At 40.9% G+C, this 23,395-nt stretch overlaps 2 protein-coding genes and 1 non-coding gene across 4 annotated transcripts in view; all 3 read right to left on the bottom strand.

The window, feature by feature from the left end:
- Positions 1-71: 71 nt before the first annotated feature.
- Positions 72-15,155, bottom strand: uba1 (ubiquitin-like modifier activating enzyme 1). 2 transcript variants are annotated; one of them, XM_086142121.1, is made up of 26 exons: positions 14,962-15,155; positions 11,815-11,931; positions 11,668-11,726; positions 11,397-11,565; positions 9,353-9,487; positions 9,163-9,269; positions 8,993-9,083; positions 8,747-8,879; positions 8,557-8,654; positions 7,749-7,895; positions 7,322-7,498; positions 7,075-7,182; positions 6,896-6,976; positions 6,555-6,707; positions 5,485-5,650; positions 4,575-4,771; positions 4,302-4,366; positions 3,950-4,145; positions 3,742-3,816; positions 3,452-3,641; positions 2,899-2,984; positions 2,721-2,813; positions 2,424-2,615; positions 1,509-1,610; positions 1,323-1,423; positions 72-1,222 (listed from the first exon to the last, which is right to left on the bottom strand). In XM_086142121.1, the coding sequence occupies exons 2-26, from the start codon at positions 11,929-11,931 to the stop codon at positions 1,087-1,089; spliced, it is 3,174 nt and encodes a 1,057-aa protein (XP_085998247.1). In that variant the 5' UTR covers positions 14,962-15,155; the 3' UTR covers positions 72-1,086. The 2 variants fall into 2 exon arrangements, with proteins under 2 accessions (XP_085998247.1, XP_085998246.1); XM_086142120.1 differs by lacking the exon at positions 14,962-15,155 and adding an exon at positions 13,330-13,573.
- On the bottom strand, positions 2,182-2,284 carry LOC147214411 (small nucleolar RNA U6-53/MBII-28). The gene has a single exon (XR_015104407.1). It is a non-coding gene; the product is annotated as a small nucleolar RNA U6-53/MBII-28 (small nucleolar RNA).
- A 502-nt stretch (positions 15,156-15,657) lies between the features above and the next one.
- camkvl (CaM kinase-like vesicle-associated, like) overlaps positions 15,658-23,395 on the bottom strand; it is a 36,592-nt gene continuing 28,854 nt past the window's right edge. The window contains exons 4-11 of the mRNA XM_086141713.1: positions 23,237-23,311; positions 22,222-22,360; positions 21,106-21,226; positions 20,583-20,658; positions 20,272-20,408; positions 19,746-19,824; positions 19,567-19,654; positions 15,658-18,069 (exon numbers count right to left, since the gene is read on the bottom strand). Coding sequence (XP_085997839.1) covers positions 16,636-18,069; positions 19,567-19,654; positions 19,746-19,824; positions 20,272-20,408; positions 20,583-20,658; positions 21,106-21,226; positions 22,222-22,360; positions 23,237-23,311 — 2,149 coding nt within the window. The 3' untranslated portion in view covers positions 15,658-16,635. The remainder of the gene's footprint in view (positions 18,070-19,566; positions 19,655-19,745; positions 19,825-20,271; positions 20,409-20,582; positions 20,659-21,105; positions 21,227-22,221; positions 22,361-23,236; positions 23,312-23,395) is intronic.

Raw genomic sequence — 23,395 nt, 5'->3', positions numbered from 1 at the left:
CAGTGGAGAAAAGGAAAAACCTTGATAAGATTTTGTTTTCAAAGACAATGATGAAAATAGAGACAGCACAATTTCTGGTGTTTTTAAATGTTTATTCACTATCACACTAAGTGCTCCCATTTCAAGATACATCTCATTGCCTTGCTCTTGTATTGTAATGTTGTGTAGTTTATGTCAAATGCATTTATGGTCTACAAGGTTTGTGAGCCGAAAATCTTGTTCGCCCTCAAATAAAATAGAAAATGACAAAACTAAAACATGAAGTATAAAGAACAAAGAGAACTGATGTCGTATGCAAGAGCCCCTCAAGAGACAGTGTTATGTGTTGTGGTGGGTGAAGGGGTGCTCAATACCCCGAGACCAATCGAACCAACAAATGCAGCTATTCTGCCAGTGGATGGTAATATAGTCACGAGGCAGCTAATGAGGTTTAATTGTCCCATCAGGTGATACTATATTTAAGAATTCAGTCTTGGGGGGAAAAATGAACTTCAGTGATATGGCCATGTGGCAAAAACAGTTTCTCAATACATGTGTCACTATAATTGGGTTTCTCAGCTGATATTTTGAGGTGTACTGGACAAAAAAAGGAAAAAAAATGTGAGGCTTAAGAGACAGGGTTTGGAGGAGAGAGGAGAGCAAATAGAGTGGAAGGGGGAAAGTTGGCTGGATTAAAATATTCCTCCTTCAGTGCTCAAGAGTGTCAGGGTGTTTTTCAGGACACTAATTGACCCTTCCAGTACCAAGAAAACACAAAGTTTTGGACATTTAACTGAGCAGAGGATTTGAGATAGAAACATCAGGAGGCCCAGTATATACATGCTCCCTTCCTCCCAGGACTCCCCTGTTCCCACAGCCAAGCACAACTGGATGCCCAACACACATACAGGTATCCTTAACTCAGCTTAGTGGGGCTATGTACACTCAGGCACAGGTTTAAACAAACCACAGGCCTTAAAAAAAAAAGATTGATCCGATACGGCGGACCGGGATCAACCCACCCACCCCAAAGAACCACCTCAACTCTTTCACAAACATCCACCCCCTGCAGCCCTGACCCTGCTGTGGCTAGCTTGAGTATGGAGATCAGCGGATGGTGTATCTGACATAGGGCACTTCCACGTCCTCATCGGACAGGTCGTTACAGCATAGCTCAAAAACCAGCGCTTTCACGTGCTTGCCCAGCTTCTTTTTGGACACTTTAGTCACAATCTCTGTCATCCTGCACGGAACACAGATACGGAAATACCATTACGACAATGACCAAATTAGAACACGTCTTCCATGCTATATATCACGGACATGAAAAGCATTGCACTCACGGCAGGTCCAGTCGCTCTTTGAGTTTGCCAGCAGTCATGAAGAAGGAATAGAGCATTGACACTCCCTGAGAAAGCATGGTGATCTCCAACTTATGTTCATTCTAACACAGAAAAAAATGGGTTATGGTGCTGTATGTACAGAAATATTTTCTGGTAAACTAAAGACACATTCTGGTGAAGATGTACTTTAAAGTAGTCCAGAAACTGCCGGAGCGTCATCTCTTCCCCACTGGGCTGCAATCCTGTGACCTCAAAGCGGTCCCACAATGTCCATTCAATTTCATAGTACTGCAATGAAAAAAAAAAAAAAAAGCAATGTGAATTTCAGATGAAGTACTAATCATTTTCACACGGAAAGATGCAATTTAATTTGTGCACTTGTGCTGCTTCCACAACACTTACTACCCTACCCCATTCACGTCAGGTCCTAACTCTGCTGTCTCTCTTGTCCTTATCCTTGTTTGTCCCAGCCCGCACACATCCTGCCTATTTTTTTTATTTTATTCATTGCAATTTATTTTTGTCACTATTTATACTGTTAAGTTCTAGTTGTGTATTTTTCACCCTCACTGTCCCTTGATGTTGCCCATTGTCATCCCTAATGATGATGATGTGGTTGTTGTCTACTTATTTGTGGATTTTTTTTTTTATTTTGTTAATTTTTTTAAATCTTGCTATCTTTCTGTCTTTCTATTTAAATTCATATTTATTTCCTTTTTTTGACATAACTATTACGCTGCTGAGAAAAAGGAATTTCCCCTATAAGATCAATGAAGTTTATCTTAACACTGACAAAGGACTGTGTCATTAAGTTTCAACGGTAAAAAAAAGTGTGACTTTTCTCCTCAGCACACACTGATTCCATCAGCGTGAGAAGGTGAGTTGAACTCACTTGCACCCAGACATACACACACTGCATATGCCTGGTGCATCAGTATTAGCATGGCTGGATCATCATTGGAGAAAAAAAGTGACATCTGGTACTGTAAAAGTGATGCATTCCACATCAGAACATTAGCAGACTATTTTCCTGCAGTAGTTACATCAGAAATAATTGACACCTAATCTGCTCAATAGAGCAAGAAATGGTAAGCTACCTACCTTGTGCCGAGGAGCAGCAATAGGCTCAGAGAAGGCAAAGAAAGGCAGAGCCAGGTTCATGAAGCCATTTTTGAATGTCTCCAGCTTTTTGTGTCCTTGAACAATCTTGATGAGCTCCAGACACACCAGACCCACCACTGCAGCTGTGGTGGTGGCAATGGCAGGAATGATCTTTCCAGCTATGAGTTTGCTCTGGATTGCATTGTGGAACAGGAAAAAAGGGGGCAGATTACAACTAAAATTAAATGCTTTGCAAAAAGTACCAATTATTTTCAGTTCTCAAAATTGTTTACCCACCTTGTGTCGATCTGTAGGGGGAATGTCATAGTTCTCTGCTCTCAAATTTGATGCTGCAACAATGAAGTCCATGTGGAAATTGGTGTCATCATCCTAATAAAAACAAATACATAAATAACACACACACATAAAATCACTATCATGCTAACATTAAAGACATTTAATTTTGATTACTTACCTTCTCAAAGTCAATGGGGTTGAGTTTGAACTGAGATGAATCAGGAGAAGGCAGCTGCACCTTCAATTCTTCCAATCTGGAGTCATCTATTTGAAAAGGTAAGTGGGGTTGAAATACTGTCTTTCCACACAAATTTAAGTTGTGAAGCAGTTAATGAACTGCCCTTGAAAATTTGTCTTACCAGGGTACTTATTTTTATTTGGTACTCTATATTACAATTTTTCTCGCCTGATGTAAAATATTTTAAAATGCCTGAGATGTATAATGTAAGATATTAAGTTATCTTATTTAATTGCATTGTGTAAAATCTGTACTGCAAGAAGTACTGACGGACCACCTGCCAGCTACTGTAGATTGCGATTACTGTGGTGATTTTTTTTTTTTTTTTTTACAATGATTTGGAAAACAACCTAGAGTTAACAGGAGATGCAGGAGTTGAGCTTACTGCACAGGCACCATAGGGGTCACATACTCAGTCCAATACCTTCCAATTAAGAATATTCACACCATATGGTCTAAAACAGGGCATTTAGTAGTTTAACATATGACTTACCAACAGAGGAATTGTTATTCTGTAGCTCCTGATCTGACACATGTATTTTTACTCCAGAACGTGGGGTAAAAACTGGAGTGTTTATCCCCTGCAAGATTTTGACCACACCTGCACGGTCAGCGCTGCCTGGTAAGCCATAGGTTTGTGCAAACAGGTTTGCTGCTGCCATTATGTAGTCCATGTGAAGGTCCTAAAAAATGAGATTCTTCTGTTATAGACTGCGAAAGACTTCTGTTCAGGGAGAATTAATCTTCAAGAAATTGTAAATAAAAGAATCCAGGCAAACTTACGTTGCTAGTGCTAAATTCTAAGGGGTGAGGACACCTCTTTGGTCCAGACCAGAAGGGGGCACCAGAGCTGGTGAGCTGAAAGCCAGAAGACACATACCTTGATTAATCACTATTACTTCTATATTTTACTTGCATCTCTCTTAAAATGGGGTTTATAAATGGCACATAAGGCATATAAAACATTCATCCCGATGCAATCAATGTATACCTGATCTGGGGGGAAGTTGTGCAATAGTTGGCGGATATTGTTGCTATACTGGCATTGCCAATGGTTTCTAGCCCAGGCAACACAGTCAGCCCAGCTGTGTGGGCAATCTGTGACGAGACTCTTGTAAACAGCCTCCAGCACCTCAACAGGCTGAGCTCCCGGGAGTTTAAGAGTACGCTCCATGAACTTGGGATCACTGCAATAAGAATCAAACAAGTGTTTTGAGCAGTTTGTAGACTCCAGCTCCCACCTTTGGATACAGAAATGTTTCAGGTACAGCACCTGACCTGAATACAATGATTTGTTACATGCAAATAACTTCAGATAAGCAAAATAAAATATACTAACTTACGTGAGATACTGCATGGCATTCTCTGGTGGCTGTTTGAAAAGTCCTTCAAACTCATCACGGGCCCACTGATCAAACGAAAAACAGATCAATGATATACACATTAGTCTTCAAGAAAGAAAACTATAGGAAGATATTGTGTGGATAATTATAATAGAGCTTAAAACAACAAAACGGTTCTTTTCAAGCCTGGTCTAGCACAAGGTTGAAAGGGGGGGGGGGGGGACTGGCACCAGGGTCAACTGGATGTTTTTGGCGGTATGTGTTTTTACAAACCTGAAGTGTGTGTTCAATGGCGTTTGGAAAGTTCTTTAGAGTACAAATGGGAATTGACTTCTCAGGTGGGTCCTGGCTTGAACTGTATGACTCTGTAAGGAATGGGATCACAACCTGGACGTTCCCTTTGGTACCCAGTGTACCAGACTCTAGTAGGGGTTTACGGTAGTACACACACCTCCGATCCATATACATACCTGCATAGAAATAAACACCTGGTTAATGACAGTTTAAAAAAACTTGGTTTTGAAAAGATGAAAATGCTGACTACTATGCAGTGTTTAATTTATGGGCTCGCACTAAAAACAAAGAAAAAAAACAAAGAAAAACATACTAGACTAAATTATTTCAATTACGATCCTTGTTTTGCACAATCATGAGAATGGGTTAAAATGATTCATTGCGCTGCTAGATACACAACCATCCATTTTGTTGTGAATACAGCAAATAGAGATTTATTATGATCAGTAGTTTGCATGCAGCCCCACTGTCTTGTTTTCAGTATATTTGGGTTAGTTTCTATCTGGGCAGATTTGGTACAAGTGAGGTCAAAGAGAAGAATATACAAGTTATTCAGTTCAGCATTTCACCAGCTACTACATAAATAACATTGTTTTACTGAATGATGTTGGTAGAGTACTAATTAAGAGTCACATGGTTCGACTAAATTTTCACAACTTATGCAAGAAGATAGGAGTGTAAAAATAAATAAATGAAAAAAAAAAAAAACTGCTCCAAATATTGACAATCGAAAGGGGTTAAAAAAAAAAATACTTTTGTTATATTCAAATTGTGTTCTCAAATAAATGAGCAACTGTTTAAAAGGAAATATCTTACTATCAAAACAAAAAAGTGTATATGACCAAGTATAAAATCTTTGTGCAGGAAAATGTAAAACAAATTTACTTACGTGCATCAACATTATCCAGTGCATTGGCCACCCCATCAAGGCTTTCAAAGAAGTCATCATCATAGATCTTCTCTGTTTCAGGGCCCACCCTGTTCTGATGACCTGTGATCCTAATGTACGGGTTCATTTGTTTAACTGCTGCAGCGGCCGTGTCACTCTTCATTTTCTGTTAAAAAAAAAATACACAAGCGCAATTGTGATTATTCACAACCTTTTCAATGTCTGTTGGAATATTAAATATTATCTAGGATAAGTCAAGTCATAGGTGAGTCAAGCGTTGGACCAGTTTAACATTTTAGATTACTGCCTTTAGTGCATTAGTCAGAAGTTCCTCTATTCATTTTCATTGCATTTAATGTATTGACTGTGGTACAAACCTCTGATAATTAATTAGAAAACTAGGGGCCAGTTGTCTAGATTAGACAATATTGAGTATTTATAGTTATTCTAGACTAACAAACTGGGGCTCTGCATTTAGGCTGCATGGTTTTCACATGGTTTAACACTGAAGAAATACCACAAGATTGAGTCTCTATCCAAAGGCAGTTTTGTCTGCCTAATATTGTACCATTTATTAATTTGTCTTTGCATTAAAATGTATCTAAGTCTATGTTAGGGATAAACACGATTCATTCAACATATATTCACTCATTTGTAGGTTCGATGAATGTTTAGGATGCCAAAATGATTCCTTAATTCCTGGTCTGAAGACCAAGAGCCACAGCATTAAATATAATGATTGAGTGATTGCTCTGTGGATAGAAGCAATATTGTCCTATTACAATAATTTCATTTCAACAGTTTCGTACCAGACAATATTGCTTTTCTATTTCTACAGAGGGATCTTACACACTGTCTACGTATAGCTTTGTTCTGCAGAGTGAACACAACCTGCTAAGATGTGTTTATTCTTTTCAGGCAAAATGAATATTTACATCATAAAGCTGTTGTAAATGTAGTCATTCATATATTGCTATGAATTTGTTAAAATACAAAAGATGAATTTCGAAGATTTTGTTTTCAGTACCCACAACAGCACCATACTGACCAATACAAAGTCTTGTACCAACCGTAACATCTGATGGTCTGAAGAGAAACTGCCTGTTGAGGTTGGACTTCTCTATGGTGTCCATGTCTGTCACGATGACCTCACCTTCACCACAAGCAAGTCCGATCATGGCAAAGTTTTTCAACAGCTCACAGCCAATAGCACCAGCTCCGACCTGAAATGGTCGGGGATTTGTAAAAGACTTAAAGTATTTGTAGTATACGCTTGGTAAGCAGCAGTGTTAACATGTTGATGAGAATGGTAGTTGTGTATGTGGTCTGAATCTTCTGAGTTGTATGTAGCTAGGTAATCTTTTAATTAAATACCAGAAACCTTTACAATTATTGAGATCAGCAGACTTACCAAAAAGTAGCGTTGTTTGGCAAGCATCTCTTGTAGTTTGGTGCCAAAAACAGCAATCTGTCCATCGTATCGGCTGCTCCTCTGAGAGCATAAGATTGAAGGGGGCGGGATCACAAATCTCTACATAATAAAATTATGCGAAAGTCAGTACAAAATGTGTGATTTCTATAATGACCTACAGGGGCACACTCTTCCTCTGAAAGAATAACTCCATCTTCCTCAGCCAGGCACTCCAATGCGTCAAAGTATAGCCACTGCATTATGGGCATAAATTTTCCTGTGCATGCCTGAAAGAGTGACACAAAACTTAGCAATGCATAACTGTAATAATGTTCTGACATAAAAATCAAATAACTAACAGGCTTTACAATCAAAACAAGTACAACTCCACCAAACAGCTCCTTTTGAATACAGTGCTTTGCTGACCTTCATCACTTCCTGTGCAGCCAGACCCCCAATAAAGGCGTTGACAGGGGCCAGATCTCCCGCGGCAAGAAACGACACCTTTTTGATGAGAGCTTCATCCAGCTGCTCGACCTTAGCTGATCCAGTCTGGGTAGAATTCAACTCCCTGGCTAATGCCAACAGCGCCTCACCATCAGCCTGAAATACAGAGCACCATTAACAAATATTGCCAAAGACAAAGTCAAGTCCACTGGCTTAAATGAACTGATTAACAGCTTTTGCTCAGGTATTTTTATAACATAATTATGATGAAATGGAAAAAGCATTTGTCATTTGGCTGGATTAAGTTTCTAATACATATTTTAGGTTCAATATTTCCCTACTAGAAAAAAAAGAAAAGCCAACAAGTCAATGCTACTATCTGTCACCACCCACAAAAGTGATTTACCTGGTTCCAAGGTGCAGGAAGGTGGTTGTATTTCTTCTGGAAGGCGTGAATAGCCTGGAAGCCCAGGTGCAGCTGTCCTGGACGCTCAAACTTGGCAAAGTCTGTCATCATGAACTCCGGATCAGCCATTGAGGAAGAAAATGATTTCTACATACCAAAAATCAAGACTCAGTATAAATATTTCCATTAATGACAGCTACAGCCAAGTGTATCATCATTACTCATATTTTGAGTAATGTAATAAAAATGATGTATTGTTATAAGACAAGTTATTAAGGTCTCTATTTCAACCTTTTTAGGAAAAAGAATAGAAGCCTATCTATCTATCTATCTATCTATCTATCTATCCATCTATCTATCCATCTATCTATCCATCTATCTATCCATCTATCTATCCATCTATCTATCCATCTATCCATCTATCCATCTATCTATTATATTCAATATTGTGACAGACCACCAGATAAAGGCAAAGGTTTCTGATTATAAATGTACAAGCAAGAACTAGACATAGAGGTAATTAGACCAAGAGATAAAAACTACACAGTTGGCACTGGTGTGGGCAGTAGTGGCTGTTCCAGTAGCAAGTGAGAAGTAATATGCCGTCTTGAATATATAGACGCTCACAATAAAAGGGTCGTGAGAGAGTTGTGAATTGCAACTCCATTAAATATGCTGTTGATTAGTCTTTACTCCTTAGAATGAAAGCTGTAATCAAACCATGTCTAGCTATAAGTAGCGGGGGAACAAATAAATAATATCTACTGCTGTGTCACTGTGACAGAGTGTTTGTGCACAAGAAACTTACAAAAGAAACATTCTTGGGCATCTTGACTTGTGAGACAATTCCTCCCCTTACATAATCTGTAAAGCCAGCAGTATCACAGATACTGAAGGTGTACGGCCCTGGACAGAGATAACAATGTTAGTCTACATCCACTTATCACAATCCAAAGGATGGTGGACAAAACACAGCCAAGATCAGACAAAAGTATTACCTAGAACTTTGATTTCCACTGGCTGACAGCCATTGAGTTCGGTCATACCCTGAATCTCCGTAAAGGTCACATAATCTCCACTCTCAAAACCATGACGGGCCTCATCAAGGCATGTCACAACACCAGGATTGTCCTTAAAAAAAAAAAAAAGGAGCCATTTTATCCCAAATTAATATTACAACTTATTAGAGAATTCTCATATAAAAAGAAGTGTTTAGAACAATTGAGACCAATGTGAGGACATACCTTGGTGATCATGGAAATCATGGCACTCAGTGGCTGTTCTCCGTTGGTATCATATACTACCATGTCCTCACCAAAGTCACAGAAAAGCTGGCTACAGGAGTACATTTGTGGACATATTTTTTTAAAAGCCATACACTCCATTGAGTCAAAAGGAAAGACAGTGGACTTACCCAAAGAGACCACGAGTGTCTGCAACAATCAGCTTGATGCTTTTTTTGTGGCAGAACTCTCCAAGATGCAGCTGCTCATCTAAAGTAGAGTTAGTCAGCACTACAACCTGTATTGCAAAAAATGAAAAGTTTAAGTAACATTTCTCTCCACAAATGTTGCAATATTGAGGACAAAGCATGTCAGTTATACCTGGAACTTGGTCAGGTAGTCTTCTGTGAGTGCTCCAGTGTAAGCAGTTACAGGAACGTAGTTGTTGAGCTCAGCCAAACGGGGCTGACTAACCTCTGCCCTGTTCTTTCCAAGATCGTCCTCCCGAAGGTAAAACTGAACAGAGAATGGAGAATATTGACTTTAAAAGACATTAATTCAGGGGAAGTTTATCTTTTATAGCATAAAGGAAAAGGTCTTCAGTTTTTTAGGGCATTTTCTGACTTCTTCTGTTTGTCTGACCTAATGAAACTCTTTCAGCCTTTAAAGAACAATTTGAAATTCATAGGCAAAATTTAAATATTGTTTTCAAACCTCAATGATGACATTGCCAAAATTGTTGACTGTTGTACAAATATAATACATTAAATTGTGAAAATCTTTTTTTTCCCGTTTGGTGGACTGATTCACCAAAGCTATGTTTCCATGATGTCGACACATTTTAAGTACAAAAACCGAAAATAGGTGACAGGCCTTTGCACCTTTCTTTAAATTGATACCTGATCATGGTTATACAAAAATGTCTGATTGTCAAGCAATTTGTAAAAGAAAAAAAAAAAAAAATTCATCTTGCTCCCAAAAGAAAATGACATGTCAAGTAATAATACATTAACATTAGCTATTAAATTAAAAAAACAACAACAAACAAACAGTGGCTCTAAGAGCAACAGTAAAGACTTTCAAAACAGAGGCAGGGAGATGTGATTACAGAATAAATTCCAACACACAACTGACTTTTACTGTTTTCAACAAAATATTACCTTTTATTAATTGAATGCAACTATCAATGGTCTGTATGTACGCGACATATGGCAGCACTGAAAAGCAGCACTGACAACACATCTCCAGCCCTGGTGAATAGATGCCGATACAACCACCATAAATCTAAATGGACACCTGATCTGCTATGATCAAACCCATTTCCTACTGCCTTTCTGGGGTCTACATTGAAATGACAGGACATTTGCTTGACAGCATCTCGGAGCATCTGATCACTGTTATGTAACCAAGTGGCAAAATTAATGATCAACATGCTAACTCTGTTTTAAGAGGGCACTGATTTCCACATTATATTGGCAATAAATGTGCAAAACTACACTCCACAGGATCCTTAGATCAGAACTGAAATGCTCCTCATAGTCTATTTAATACACATTAGACATCACAGTACACTTTGCATTCCCCTTTGTGAAGTCAGAGCTTTCCTTTTCACAGGGCACAGTGGCCACAACCATTTGACAGGTTTCCCTTTGTGACATCGCAACTTCTTGTTTCATACAGTCCAGCAATATGTTTGTGCTGTTCCTAGTCACCATGGCACCACACAGTGTAGGGACTTCCCTGTGTTTCCATGTGCCTTCCTTGCACTGCTGCCCTTTTAGATGGTGCATATTTCCCACTTGTTTCATCACACATTTCCCTACAGACGTTCCAACTCTTACTCATCCCCTACTTTAGAATCAGGATGATCAAGTTTTTCTTCGATTACTTAAAACTACTGGCTACTTCATCTGGTTACTGGCAGTGCCCACTGCAGCTCAAAGAAAATAAATAAATTTAAGTGAGTTTGAGTTAACCAATCAAATCCACACACAGAGTAAATCTACAAATCAGACAGAATTTATAAGGACACTTCCCCCACAAAATTTGCCGGTGCAAACATTGCACAAAGCAATTTATTCATCTGTGTGCCAGTATTAAAATACATGTCTCAAAGCAGGGTGTGGCCTACAAAAATGTCCTGAAACAGACCTTAACTCTACTGACATTAAAACCTACTTAGAGGCCACCAACAATGAAATAGAGCTCATCATGATAAGCAAGGGAGGGGTTCACATTACAACACCCGTGACTCATAATAGACTAAATCTGACCGAAGTCCAGTGTGGCTCCACCACTACACAACACCTGATTTTCCTGAGAAAAAAAGCCAAAAAAAGTCAAAGGAAGTTATCACTGTTAAAAGTGCTTAGTTAGGGGGTAAAAATGTGAGAAAATGATAACATCCAGGTATGTGTCTACACACCTGGGAGGAAAGGTCTCTCCATTCTGCAACACCTTGGTCATGCACAGTGACACTTCTGACTCCTCCAAGGATGACATTCTTGGCAATCTCCACTCCTAGCCCTCTCATACCTGAGATCAGGACATTGGAGTTCTGCATGCGCTTCATGGCATCATGGCCCAACACATAACTAGAAAAGAAAACAAAGTACCAATAGCATAGGTACACATTATTTAGAAAAGCCAACTTGTTTTTTGATAAAAACAATAACTTTTAAGTGGTCTATACTTACAGCTGTCTGGAGTACAGGCCTTCATCAATCTCAGCATCATTGCCATTCTTAGCCATGCCCTGGATGGCAAAAAGCAGAGTATACCATAAGTAAGTTTCCATGCAAAGAATTTACCACACAAGAGTATATGCATGTGTTAGAGCTTACGTTGGCAGGAGTGTGGGACAGATCTGTTCTGACAGAGTTAGAGGAGGAGCAGTGGGATCCCGTCTTCGTCTCTGTTCCTGACAAGCGACGCTTCTTGGACAGCGGCGAGCTGGACATCTGTGTATCACCGGTCATTTAATACAGAAAAAGTATCCCATCAATACTCCAAAACTTACGATTACGCATCAATTTTGTTTGTATTGGCTTAAACTGACAAAATGAATACATAAAACTGTAGAGTATCAATCATTTGTATGCTTGTATTTTAACAACGTTTTAAATTGACTGACTTAATTTCAAATATGAAATAAATACAATTACTGTAGAGCTTAAATGAAGAATAGCTAAGCTAAAATATAAGCCAATCTTCCTCCGGTTGGGAGAGGATTTCTAGTCCAGGAGGCAGCTGGCCTGGCTGCAGGCCAAACACAAATCGGGTAGAAAATGCACAGAGCTTGGGAGGAGACATGAATAGCAGCATTATCAGTCCTTTTCAAGCTCAGAGACAGAACCGGCTTGTTTATGTAGGGACTATTGTTTATTAAACCAGTATTTATAGGAAGACAAACAACATTTGGACAAAAAAAAAGAGCTGAATCATTAAAAACTTCACTGCGGAAAAGAAACACCTCGCTCGGATTCGCAAGTGGCCGCACCGTGCGGAACCATTAAGCTTTACTCGATATAAATAAACAGATCAATGTTTCATTTGCGTTAGTGCTCATTTAAGAAATAAAATCTGTGGAATACATTTTGGTTGACGTAATATTCGCGACAAACGCCGCCACTTCGGGTAGTGACAAAGGCCGCAGTATCACGAATGCAATCCGGCTACAGAGCGGAAAGGATCGGCCACAATTTTCGGCGAACTCGCAGAATCCAAATTTAAAATCGCACGTCGTCGGGAGAAAAAAATACAACTACTGAAAATAGATCTCGGAGCCTGTTGGAACCCTAATGTCTGGCTGTCAAATATGAAAACGGAAGCATCCAGCGGAGCGCCCGGTTATCGGCTTCTGTAACGTCAGTTCATCTGTTCGACCCAAAAAGGAGGATAAAGATTAGCACAAACCAGTACTAAATCAAAACAAACAAAGGACAATAGCGACCGTGCAATCGATGACACCGACGAGTAGCAGCCCAGAAAAGAAGCCCAATGCCACTAATCGGTTAAGTGATTTGGCTAATGGTCGGAGAACATGAATAACTTAAGAGGGAAGGAAACGACAGACTGCAATAGAGCCTTTCCCGTGCAGCTCGGCCGAGGCCTGCAATGCCTTCGGTGCGGAACACAACTTTAAAAGCTACGCTAGCTGCACTGCAACCCACTCGGGGAAAAAAAAGACAAGTCACTGGCTTCTCTGGGCAACTTACAGACCACAGTCAGGTCGCTTTGCTGTTACGGCAGTCAACTAAACCCAGCCTTCAATCGTTGAGTGTTTCGTTTTTCGGTAAAGGAAAGGCTGACGTTAGCCATTATCGTTACACTCGTGCTCCATTGATTTGGTTTCTTACCAATAATCCTTCTCGGGCCCTTCCCAACGCGAACCCGCTCCCCTCTCGCAGTATCTAGAGGTCAGTGGTAGAGATGACTAGATATCAACCGACTGATACGCGGAAAAAACGAAGGCGATGCGGAATTAGGACGAGCTGCGCTATATTGTCGAGTCACTATGTCGTTGTGCTCGGTTTCTCCAATGTAAATGCGTCGCTGGCTTTGCGACTGCAGACGGGAACAAAACCAAAATGGCAGATGGGGAGAAAGGGGCGGGGGAGGCGTGACGCGCCGGACGAAATATTCAACAGGAAAGGGTGGCTTCCAGCACGCTGCTCGGCCAGATCCGCGACTCATTGGCTGCAAAGACGAGCAACACACACTCGTCCCGCCCCCGCTGCCAGAAGATGCATGCCGCGTATTACTGTACAATGACCCGCAGAACCACTTACAATACAGTCTACAAACATTTTCCAAATCGCATAAAAAACGACGAAGTGCGGGAGGCTTAACCATTTGTGATCTCGCTTGGGCAATAGGAGCATTTGACGTAGCCACCGATGGTAGAGATTTTTTTCCTGATGGCCTTGTTTTCGAGTGGAAGTCTCTTTGTGGAACTAGACCGCATCAACAAAGCTCGTACGCGAGACGTGCCATATCACACTTTGTAGGACCACAACTCCGAATATAGCATCGTTTGCTACACATTCGATCAAGCGGCAATCCGTGTGTTAGTTTGAAAGCAAGCGTTCTGTGTACAACAAAACAAATGACTAGAGGTCTGGTGGTACTGCGATGACAAACAAGCCAGGTGCATCACTGGATGGAGCTCCTCACAGCTCATCGTGATGCTGAGCGTCTGAGCCTTCAGTCAGTGGGGTTAGGGGTGAGCATTCCTTACAGAGGAGGAGTATTGGGGGAGGGGGTGCTTGGTAAATGACAAAGGCCCAGGAAAAGAGTGGGCCGCTTATTCTCGGGTACACATGTCGAGGGGTACCTCTCCATAAATTCAAACTACTAAATCACCACACACAATTATCACTCAGTTTCAGAAATTATAATCATTAAGACCATATTTGAGAGCTGACTCAATTGGCGAGTTGGGATGAAAGTGACTGTTACGTGACTATTAACATCGATTGCCGAGCTATCGCCAATTTCAACCTCACCTATAATTTATTCGATATGATATATCACCAGTGAGATCAAGCAACGATTGCATTAAGCGAGTTACCAACAGCACACCTTTTAAAACCGTGCCATCTCATGTTTGTAGCAAACTAGCTTACCAGCTATGGTTAACATTATTTATCACAGAAGATCAGAACACTCGTGCAGATAAAGCGCGCAGACGCTAACCTTAATTCAACGGTAAAACAGTTACTTTACTGTGGCATATTAAGAACGGCTAGCGGTAGTGGAGAATTACAACAGTAGCGATACCCGAAGGTAACTTACGATAACGAGTACCAATTACGCAGATCTTCCGACTGCGTAGTTGTTAGCTTGTGTGAGGCTAGCTTTCGAGCCATCTAGCCACCCAACGACTTTTTCCCTCTTGTGCCGCTACGTTAGCTACCTAGCTAACAGTAGCCAACTAGCTACAGTTAGCTATACCAAAACGTGAGCTTACACAAGTGTAGATAACTTACCACATCCGATATTACTCGGCCTAACCTGCAGTATTAAAATCGGCTTGTAAATAAGCAAAAACGACAACAAAAAATAACGTGTCAGTTTAGCGCTGCCGTTATAGGCAACTGTGTCAGGGCGGCGGGCTCTGTGTGAGTTTTTCCGCTGGACGGCTGCCTGCCCGGCTGTTCCCGAACCGTTTCCCCTCTCACTATTTCAGTAGAAAGCAAAGCAGCAACATGTGCACGTTACAGACGCAACCATTTTTCCGCTCCAGAGGGTTAATTGAAAAGTTAATACGTTTCACATATTTTGCCATTTTTTTCATTCTCAGTGTTCAACCACATGGCTTGAAGTGTGCATTTACATCAATCCTCACGGCAGCTTCAACCGTGAACTCACTTTTAATAGATACTGATATTTTATGTTTTTTTTAAAACCTTCAAATTATGGACTGATCCGATGTTACCGCAAAGCCAGATGGGAGTTGTAGGCGTGGGGCGAGAATACGCGAACGGTTTCGCGAACAGCGTTGAACGATATAATGAAATACTCCGAAATTGTTAGTTTTTTGTTTCTTTTACAGACTTTTGGCCACATCAGCACTAGCAACAATTAGCTTAAGTGGAGGTCAGTACTGTTCTCAATGATTTATCGCACCATACCAGATGACGGTTATGTCATCTTGTGTCAAAAAGTTCGCTCACTAACGTCAGTATGTTTTATTATTGAACTTTTATTGAAAGACTTGCAAACATAATACCATTTATATAAGGAAGCATAATAGCTGTCAAGACGTCACATGAATCTATAAATGACAGAATCACATGGAGCTACATAGATCCAAAAGCTGAATAAATTTCAGATGCTTTTTTTATTTTAAGCTAAAAGTGACAAACAGACAACACTGTTCAACAAGGGGTGGTGTCATTTGAATATCTCATCATGAGTAAAATTGGTGAAACGTAACTGTTGGAGCAGGATTCTTCAATACACTATGATTAAAAAAATGAAAAAAAAAAATGATAATCATAAAATAAATACTAGCTAGACAGAATAGCTTATTGAGACCACTTTAACATAGTTTTGTCGAATCGGGGCACTGCATGTTCATCTTCAATATATAATGAATAGTTACATAAATAAAAGAGGAATGAGGTTGTGTGGAAAAAAAACATGAATGCATGTTTGGACACAACGATGCGAACAAGTGGGGTGGTGTTAAAAATAGGAACCCAGTTCTTTTGATTATTTACAATTTCTAGAGAATAATGCAAAGTATGATACACCTTCTTGTGTTCATGTGACAACTGTCCCTCGTTTCTGTAGATGACACATACTGTTGGGACCACAGCACGAGGAGGTTGTGTGGTGAACATGAAACATACAGTCCTAATTTGGAACTTATACAATTTTGAACTCTTGCGTTGGGAGGCTGCCATAATGATCAATGCAGTGTAAAAAGAGCAATCTTTTCTTACGGTCGTCGATCGTCATTTCAAGATGCCCTGTCATCTCGTTGTGAACACACAGGCACACTAAACAACACAGCATTTTTGTGGGGGCTAAAGTGGATTATTCTTGTTATAACAGAGTAACTGAATTGGGATCAAGATAGCTCAAGATATATTATTTTCATTTGCCCCCAAATGAAGTGTTTTCCATGCATTGTTGAGTATCATGCATACTTGCTCTCATACCCCTCTACTAATTCCAGTTCTGGGTGAATGACTTGAGCCAGAAGCGCCCCTTTGTCCGTCTCTGTCCTCTTGGTCTTCTGTAGGCTGTGCCGAGGCCTGTGTAGGTGGTGAGGGTGGGGGATACGAAGGAGGGGGGATAGTGAGACGAGGGAGAGAAGGTAGCGCAGGTCTGGGAGAGGTGGGCAGGGGCGGAGGAGTGGCCGAGGTGTCACTCGAGGAGTGTTGCGAGGGGTGCGCACGAGAGATGGCCGGCGAGGCATGTGCACTTCGAACGCGGGTTGCCTCCGGGGGGCAGTCACTGATTTGCTCCAGCAATGAGGGCATGTCTCCCTCAATCTTTTCCAACACAGCAGCCATTTGCTTTTCAATCTGCTCAATCACACTGTCCATTTGCCAGTCACTTGTGGTGCTGCAGCTGCCTCCTCCATGGTGTAACCCTGTCCCGTACATCCCTACTCTAGCCCCACCTGTGTAAAGGGAACTGTATGGACTCCCGTAGCTCCCCGCTATACCCATGCCTACCGTCCCAACATCGATGTTGTATGGTGTGGCATGTCGTCCCAAGCTAGCTGAGCTTCCTGCTGCATAGCAACCTTGTCCTGTTGCTTGACCTGTCCTGGCTACACTAAACTCAGCACTGTATCTCTCTGTTTTCTTGGCATCTCTATCCTTTCGAACCACAGGACTTGTAGTTCCCCTTAACCTAACTCCTAAACCTGCATCTACTTCAGGTCCAGGTCCACTTGCCAGAGTGACTGATGTAGCCACTGAACCCTCTGCCACTGCCTCAGGTAGTTGGGTCTGACACCAACTTCCATCATTCTCCTCATTCTTTTCCCTTTGTGTGGCTGGTCTTTTCTCGGTTGCAGGAGCGGAGGTACCGGCTGGGGAACCGTGGAGTGTTGCAGCCATTTTACGCCTGCCGCTTGGATCAGGGGAGGCGGATGTCTGTTTGCTGTCAAGATGAGCACTTGGAATGCTGTCTGACTGCTTGGTAGATTCATGGTTCATCGCAGGGGTCATTTTGGATTCTGGCGCAACTTTATTTTGACCTAAATTTGCAGCCATTTTTCTGGTTCCATCACCTACTGCTTTCTTTGTACTTGACTTATCAGACTGTTCTGGCGCAGGTTTGGGTTCTGCATTTACTTGACCCAAGTTCTCCTGAGTATTACCCGTGGATGATACGATTGATGGCTCTGGAGTCGTATTTAATCCCTCCTGTTTTTCGGCATCCTGCTCTGTTACTGCTGGTATATTTTCAACCACAACCTCTAAAGACACCCCTCCTTTATCATTTGTTCCCTGGGACACACTCCCCTCTATCCCCCCTGCCTCCTCACAGCCCTGAATTTCGGCTGAATTGCTGTCGATCATTGCCTCGGAATTCTTGAGTCGTTGCATGAACGTGGTTACACGGATTGCTTTCTGCAAAATGGACAGAGGCAGACACAAGGGACATATAGATGAAATAGGACATTGTTTTAAATGTGTGTTATATTCTACATTTGCACCCAACAACTTGTTATCTGAAAGAGGGGAAAACTGATTCTATAGTAGTTGAAGATACAGCATAAAAATGAGTTTCAAAGACAGACAACTGACACATAAAGCTTGTCAAGGCACCATCATAGTAAAGCGCTGCGATGTGATTCTTGTGAAGTGAACCGTGCAGAAAGGTTGGTGCCACTTATGTACTTCCAGGTGGATTTGACTGAATGAACCCTGGTTTGGATCAATCCCAAGACTCATTCTTCCAAGCGACTCCTTGTCTGCTTGTTGAGTGGAAAAGGCAAGTGAAAAGTTAAGTGAACATTAACACTCATCTGACTCCTTTTGCTTTATAAACACTTGAAAGATTAAGGGGAAAATTGTGAGCTTAGAAGTTGTTTCTAAACCAGGGAATTTATTCTCTGGAAGTAAAAAGCCATTTTCACACAAAAACATCACTGATTACAATACGTGTAGACTAAGCGGCTTCTTTGTATCTTAAAGTGTGACTTGAATGTAACATTGAGGTGCAATATGGGGCAATGAGCCAGGATTTACATAAGAGGAATGACAGAGGGCCTTATACTTCAAAACAACATTATAAAAGTCCACAGTGGCCTAAATCCCTCATATCCTTTCCATCTGACCTTCTCCTTATCTGCACTAATCAAAAAACTACACAAGCTAACACTCTCCCCTGCTGTTGGTTATTTCTGGTTAATACAAATCACGCTTCACAGTGCAGATGAGGAGTAAGAAAGGAGCAGAGCTGGCCACTTTGACTCGACTCTAACAAGGAAAATTGGGGCAGTGTGGATGGATCTCTTCTGGGACAGACAGAGTGACAGTAGGCAGGTACAGAGCTTATGAGGAGAACTTCGTCATTCATAATTGGATCAATAAATCTCAAGGCTGACTTGGGTTTGACTAAAAGTTTGCAAGCGACCGAAGAGATATTTCTGAATATTTTCTGATGAAACTGCTTGTTTTGGATCGAGATGTCATCGTAGATGTTCTGTTATTGACTCATACCACACTGAATACGAATTTCCACCCATGCTCTGTCCTTCCACTCTATCATGATAAATGACAATACCTTCAGCTCCTGGGAATCATATGGAAAAAGAGAGAAGAGGTGTATGGCTGTTACTTAAACTGTTACGACAGCAATACCATCTTGATTCACTCCCTCATGGACTTCCAAGTTAACATCACCATGACAGTCTCTTGACAACCAGCATGTTTTGTAAATTCAAAGCTTGTTTCTGTCATTGTTTGTTAAGCCAGACGACTTCAGTAGAACTTAGTTACTCATCATATATGTTGGCCTTTTTCACCCCCTTAACTCCTAATGCTCACCCATCTTCATATTTCATAAACAGCAACCTTATTGAGTGTCACTGGCAGATACTGAGGATGAGAGAGAATTCATACCCGCCATTTGGCCTTAGCAAAGTTCTTCTCAAACTGGGCACACACGCCATCCTTTAGGTTCTTCTCTGATGCACCATTCCCTGCAATCCTGACACAGACAAGAAGCATGTCTGGGCAAGCCTTGTGGATATGTGTGAAAGTATGGATGCACGATTTTGTGAATTTATGCGTTGTGTTACCATTCGTGCCAAAGTGCATCTTGTGCTGTGATTCTCAGCATCTGGTCGACCTCCATGAGCCGACAGACGAGCTCCTTAGCTGAAAGAGAACGTGCACAAAAAATGGCAGAAAGGTTACTTAGTCTTTCTCGTACCATTGTTACCAATGGGACAAATTGCATAATTCTGCACAGTATATTATTATACTTATATATATGCATATATTCACCAATATATTTATTGATGTTCTCGTGATGCTGCTAATCCATGTGCCCCCTAATTGCACCTATGGGACAAATTATTTTTTTTCTGATTCTTAAAACTGTCTAGAAGGGTACAGTTGTTTACGGAAATTCAAAATTTAATGACACATTACCGAGCTAAGTGATGTGACATGGGTTATTTCCCATTCCTGCAAATTCTCAGTAATGATGGAAAAACACACAGACGGGCTTTGTTGGCAGTAATTGCGGTTCTTTGTTATTTTTCCTACCTTTAAACAAAGTTAGCCCGGCATTTGTCGCCATCGTGTGGTAGTTTTACGTACCTGCAGGTGAAATGTCATCCCAGTAGGGAGAATCAAACTCAAAGTCACCAGCGACAATGCGACAGAAAATGATGCGATTATGTAGATCCGTGTTCTCTTCTTCTGTCTCATCATAGAACGGAGGGTTACCTGATAAGCTGAAAATAGAGCAAAACATAACAAATGTAGACAAATGGCATCGCATATTAAGGACGGTAAAACATTTACTTATCATAGCAAAATTATTCATATTCCAGTCAAACCAAGATGATTATTCAGGGAGTCATTTTAAGTGTGAAGGAAGTTGTAATTTGACCTGTATGGAGACTCACAGTATGTACATAATGACCCCCACCGCCCAGCAGTCCACGGGGCGACCGTATCGATGGCGAGCAACCACTTCAGGTGCTGAGAGACCATAAAAGTTCAGACAGTGACAAGAAGTGAGATTTAAATGACCTGAGTTTTCATTTTCAGACCAGAACACCATGTTCATTAGTCCACACTGCATAAGGGCTCTCCTTTCATAAAACCCATTTTTTAATACCTCTCCTGCCAGGCCCTCTGTTCCCCTACCTTATTTATGTGCCTAATTACTCAGCTCGGTATTATGAATAACTGTTCTGTCTTTTACCGCAGAGAATGAGGCCAAAACTCAGCTCTGCACTCTGAGTTCCCCCATATTAACTTTCGGGAGACAAAATAACTGTGCAGGGCAGGTTAGAGTAGATGAAAAGGAAAAATTGCAGCAAGACATCAGTTAAAAAGGCTAGAAAAGGAGCTTGACCCCAAAAAAGTAGCTTGACCCTAAAATGGAGAGATACTTAAAAAAAGAAGTGAGAGCTTTTTTTTTACCCAGGTATTCTGGTGTTCCGCAAGGTTCTGTGATGGGTCCATTCTCAAATCTTGAAAGGTAGAAATCCCGCAGGACTACTTTGTTGTGGTTATTTTCTGTGTAATACATCAGGTTTTCCAGCTGGTTAAAAAGAGGGGAAGAATAAGCACTTGACATTTGTACAGAGACCGAGGCCCTAAATTCAAATGCAGCAATTATTGACATTTCAGTTCAACCGAATTTCAAAGTTGGTTTTCCGCTTTTAATGTGTCTCAGCAATATTTGAGTAGATGTTTCATCCTCCGTTTTAGGGAGATGTGTAGAGACGGTATATAATTGCCCAATTTTTCACAGGATTTTTGGCATTTTATGGATTGTATTTCTGTCCGTGTTTGTTCTGCACACTTTATCTTTGGAAAACATGCATTTGTATTCAGCTTATTGAAGTTAAAGTCGTCTTATGTTTTTTGGCAGTCAAATGTGTGAAATATCTTGGTGTTACATGACAGCTTTGTTTAGATTCACAGGCTCGTAACAGTATTTGCACCCAATGGCTTGTAGGGGTTGTGAAAACAGCAGTGATGTGCAAAAATGTTACAAACTGGCATCGATGGTTAGGGGAAAAATGCAGGCTTTTCCTAATAAAGGTATTTTCATTTTGGCGCCTTTGGGAACTTTCATTCGGTTTTCCAGATTTGCACAACATAAGTACAGCTCGACCGGATGAAAAATTCACTCTTCTACCAGTAGAGGGAATCTGGAGCTAAAGAGATGCCATGTCATAACGGGATGTTAGTATAATCAGAAATGGATGCTTCTCTATATCGCTTGAGATTGCATTATGATATAAAGACAGTATTTTCTCCCCTGCCAAAATGTTATCAAATATTGAACCATTAAATGAGATGGCAGTATAAAGCTTTTATTTGTCTCCAAAGAAATTCTGTTTCTGAAAGGCACAAAATTGCTTTCCATGTTGTGACGGCAAGACAGGCACTCACAGTGTAAATCATTTGGTTATATTTCTAACCGTATTTTAGACTTTAAAATTTCATTTTTTTTTTTTTTGGTACAGCCCCTTCCCCTCACACAATGCCACAGAGACCATGATATAAGGATAGAAAGACTGAATATACCTTGAGATTCCTGTGGACTATGTTGAGGGAGTGTAAGTATGCCACAGCCTCAAGGACTTGTTTGATGACATTGGAGGCATCTCTCTCTGTGTAATTCCCTTGGTCCTTAATCCAGTCAAACACATCTCCTCCTGTGGCTCTGCATGCCGTCACACGTGCATACATGTGAACACGCACATACATTCACAACTATAGTACACACCTTGACAAAATATAGCAATAAAAATAATGCTCTGAGTTCCCTCAACTATTACCCATATGTTGGAGTACAGTTAATCACTTTAAGCTTTTTGTAACACAGTTATCAAACCCTCTGTGCGCTTTTTTTTCCATGTCCATTAGTAATGCAATCTGCGTCGACTGGCCTGAGGCTAGCACAGCTCAGCAATTAAAAAACAGAGTACTGGTCATTACTCTTTGTGTGACTTTGTTAACTTTGGAGAAAAAAAAAAGAATGATTGTCACATATCGCCCCCAGCAGAAGCGCTATTACCTGTGTACAAGTGTGGGCTACACCAACACATGGTAGCACACAGATTACTACAATAACTTTGAGTGCAATGTAATCAACTTTTTACAAACTCAACAGAAATAGCCCCCCCACCGACACTCTTCACCGACACACACAGGTTCAATCAAAGTTATTGCTGAGAGATACTGTTGCAAATGTCGAGAAAAATACACTAGTCAGAAGTGTCGCAGGTGGGCATATCGATTTGGAGCTTTGTTTAGAGACCCTCCCAGGACGTAGCATTGCTTCAGGAGCAATAAGTAATGTCGAGTGCTACTAAGAGCAAATATCTCATCAAATCTTATACCCTCTGCTGTTGCTGAGGGGAGAAACTGCACACACAGTAATAAGTGGAAAGGTTCAGTCCCTACCCTTCAGCTGACAGATTTGTGTATGTAAGGTACATAAATGCACATACTCATTTGACACACACGCACGCACCCATGCACGCACACACACATTAAGAGAGCTTGCTGAATTGATGAAATCGAAAGGCGAACTCACAGTTCCTGGATGATGAAATATTCTTTCCGGGTCTCAAATGTATCTATCAGCTGAAGAATGTTCGGATGGTTGACCCTGAAAGAGCAAATAGGAGTTGCAGACATATTCTCTGGGCTTTGAATAGTCTGAAATTTATACAGGATTGTGTAGGAGTAAATG

Source organism: Fistularia commersonii, chromosome 34 (genome assembly GCF_037954325.1).
Source record: "Fistularia commersonii isolate RoL2024-O1a breed Wild chromosome 34, RoL_Fcom_v1.0, whole genome shotgun sequence".
Lineage (NCBI taxonomy): Eukaryota > Metazoa > Chordata > Actinopteri > Syngnathiformes > Fistulariidae > Fistularia > Fistularia commersonii.
Note: the sequence above shows the minus strand (reverse complement) of the source record. Positions and strands in the feature narration are given on the sequence as shown.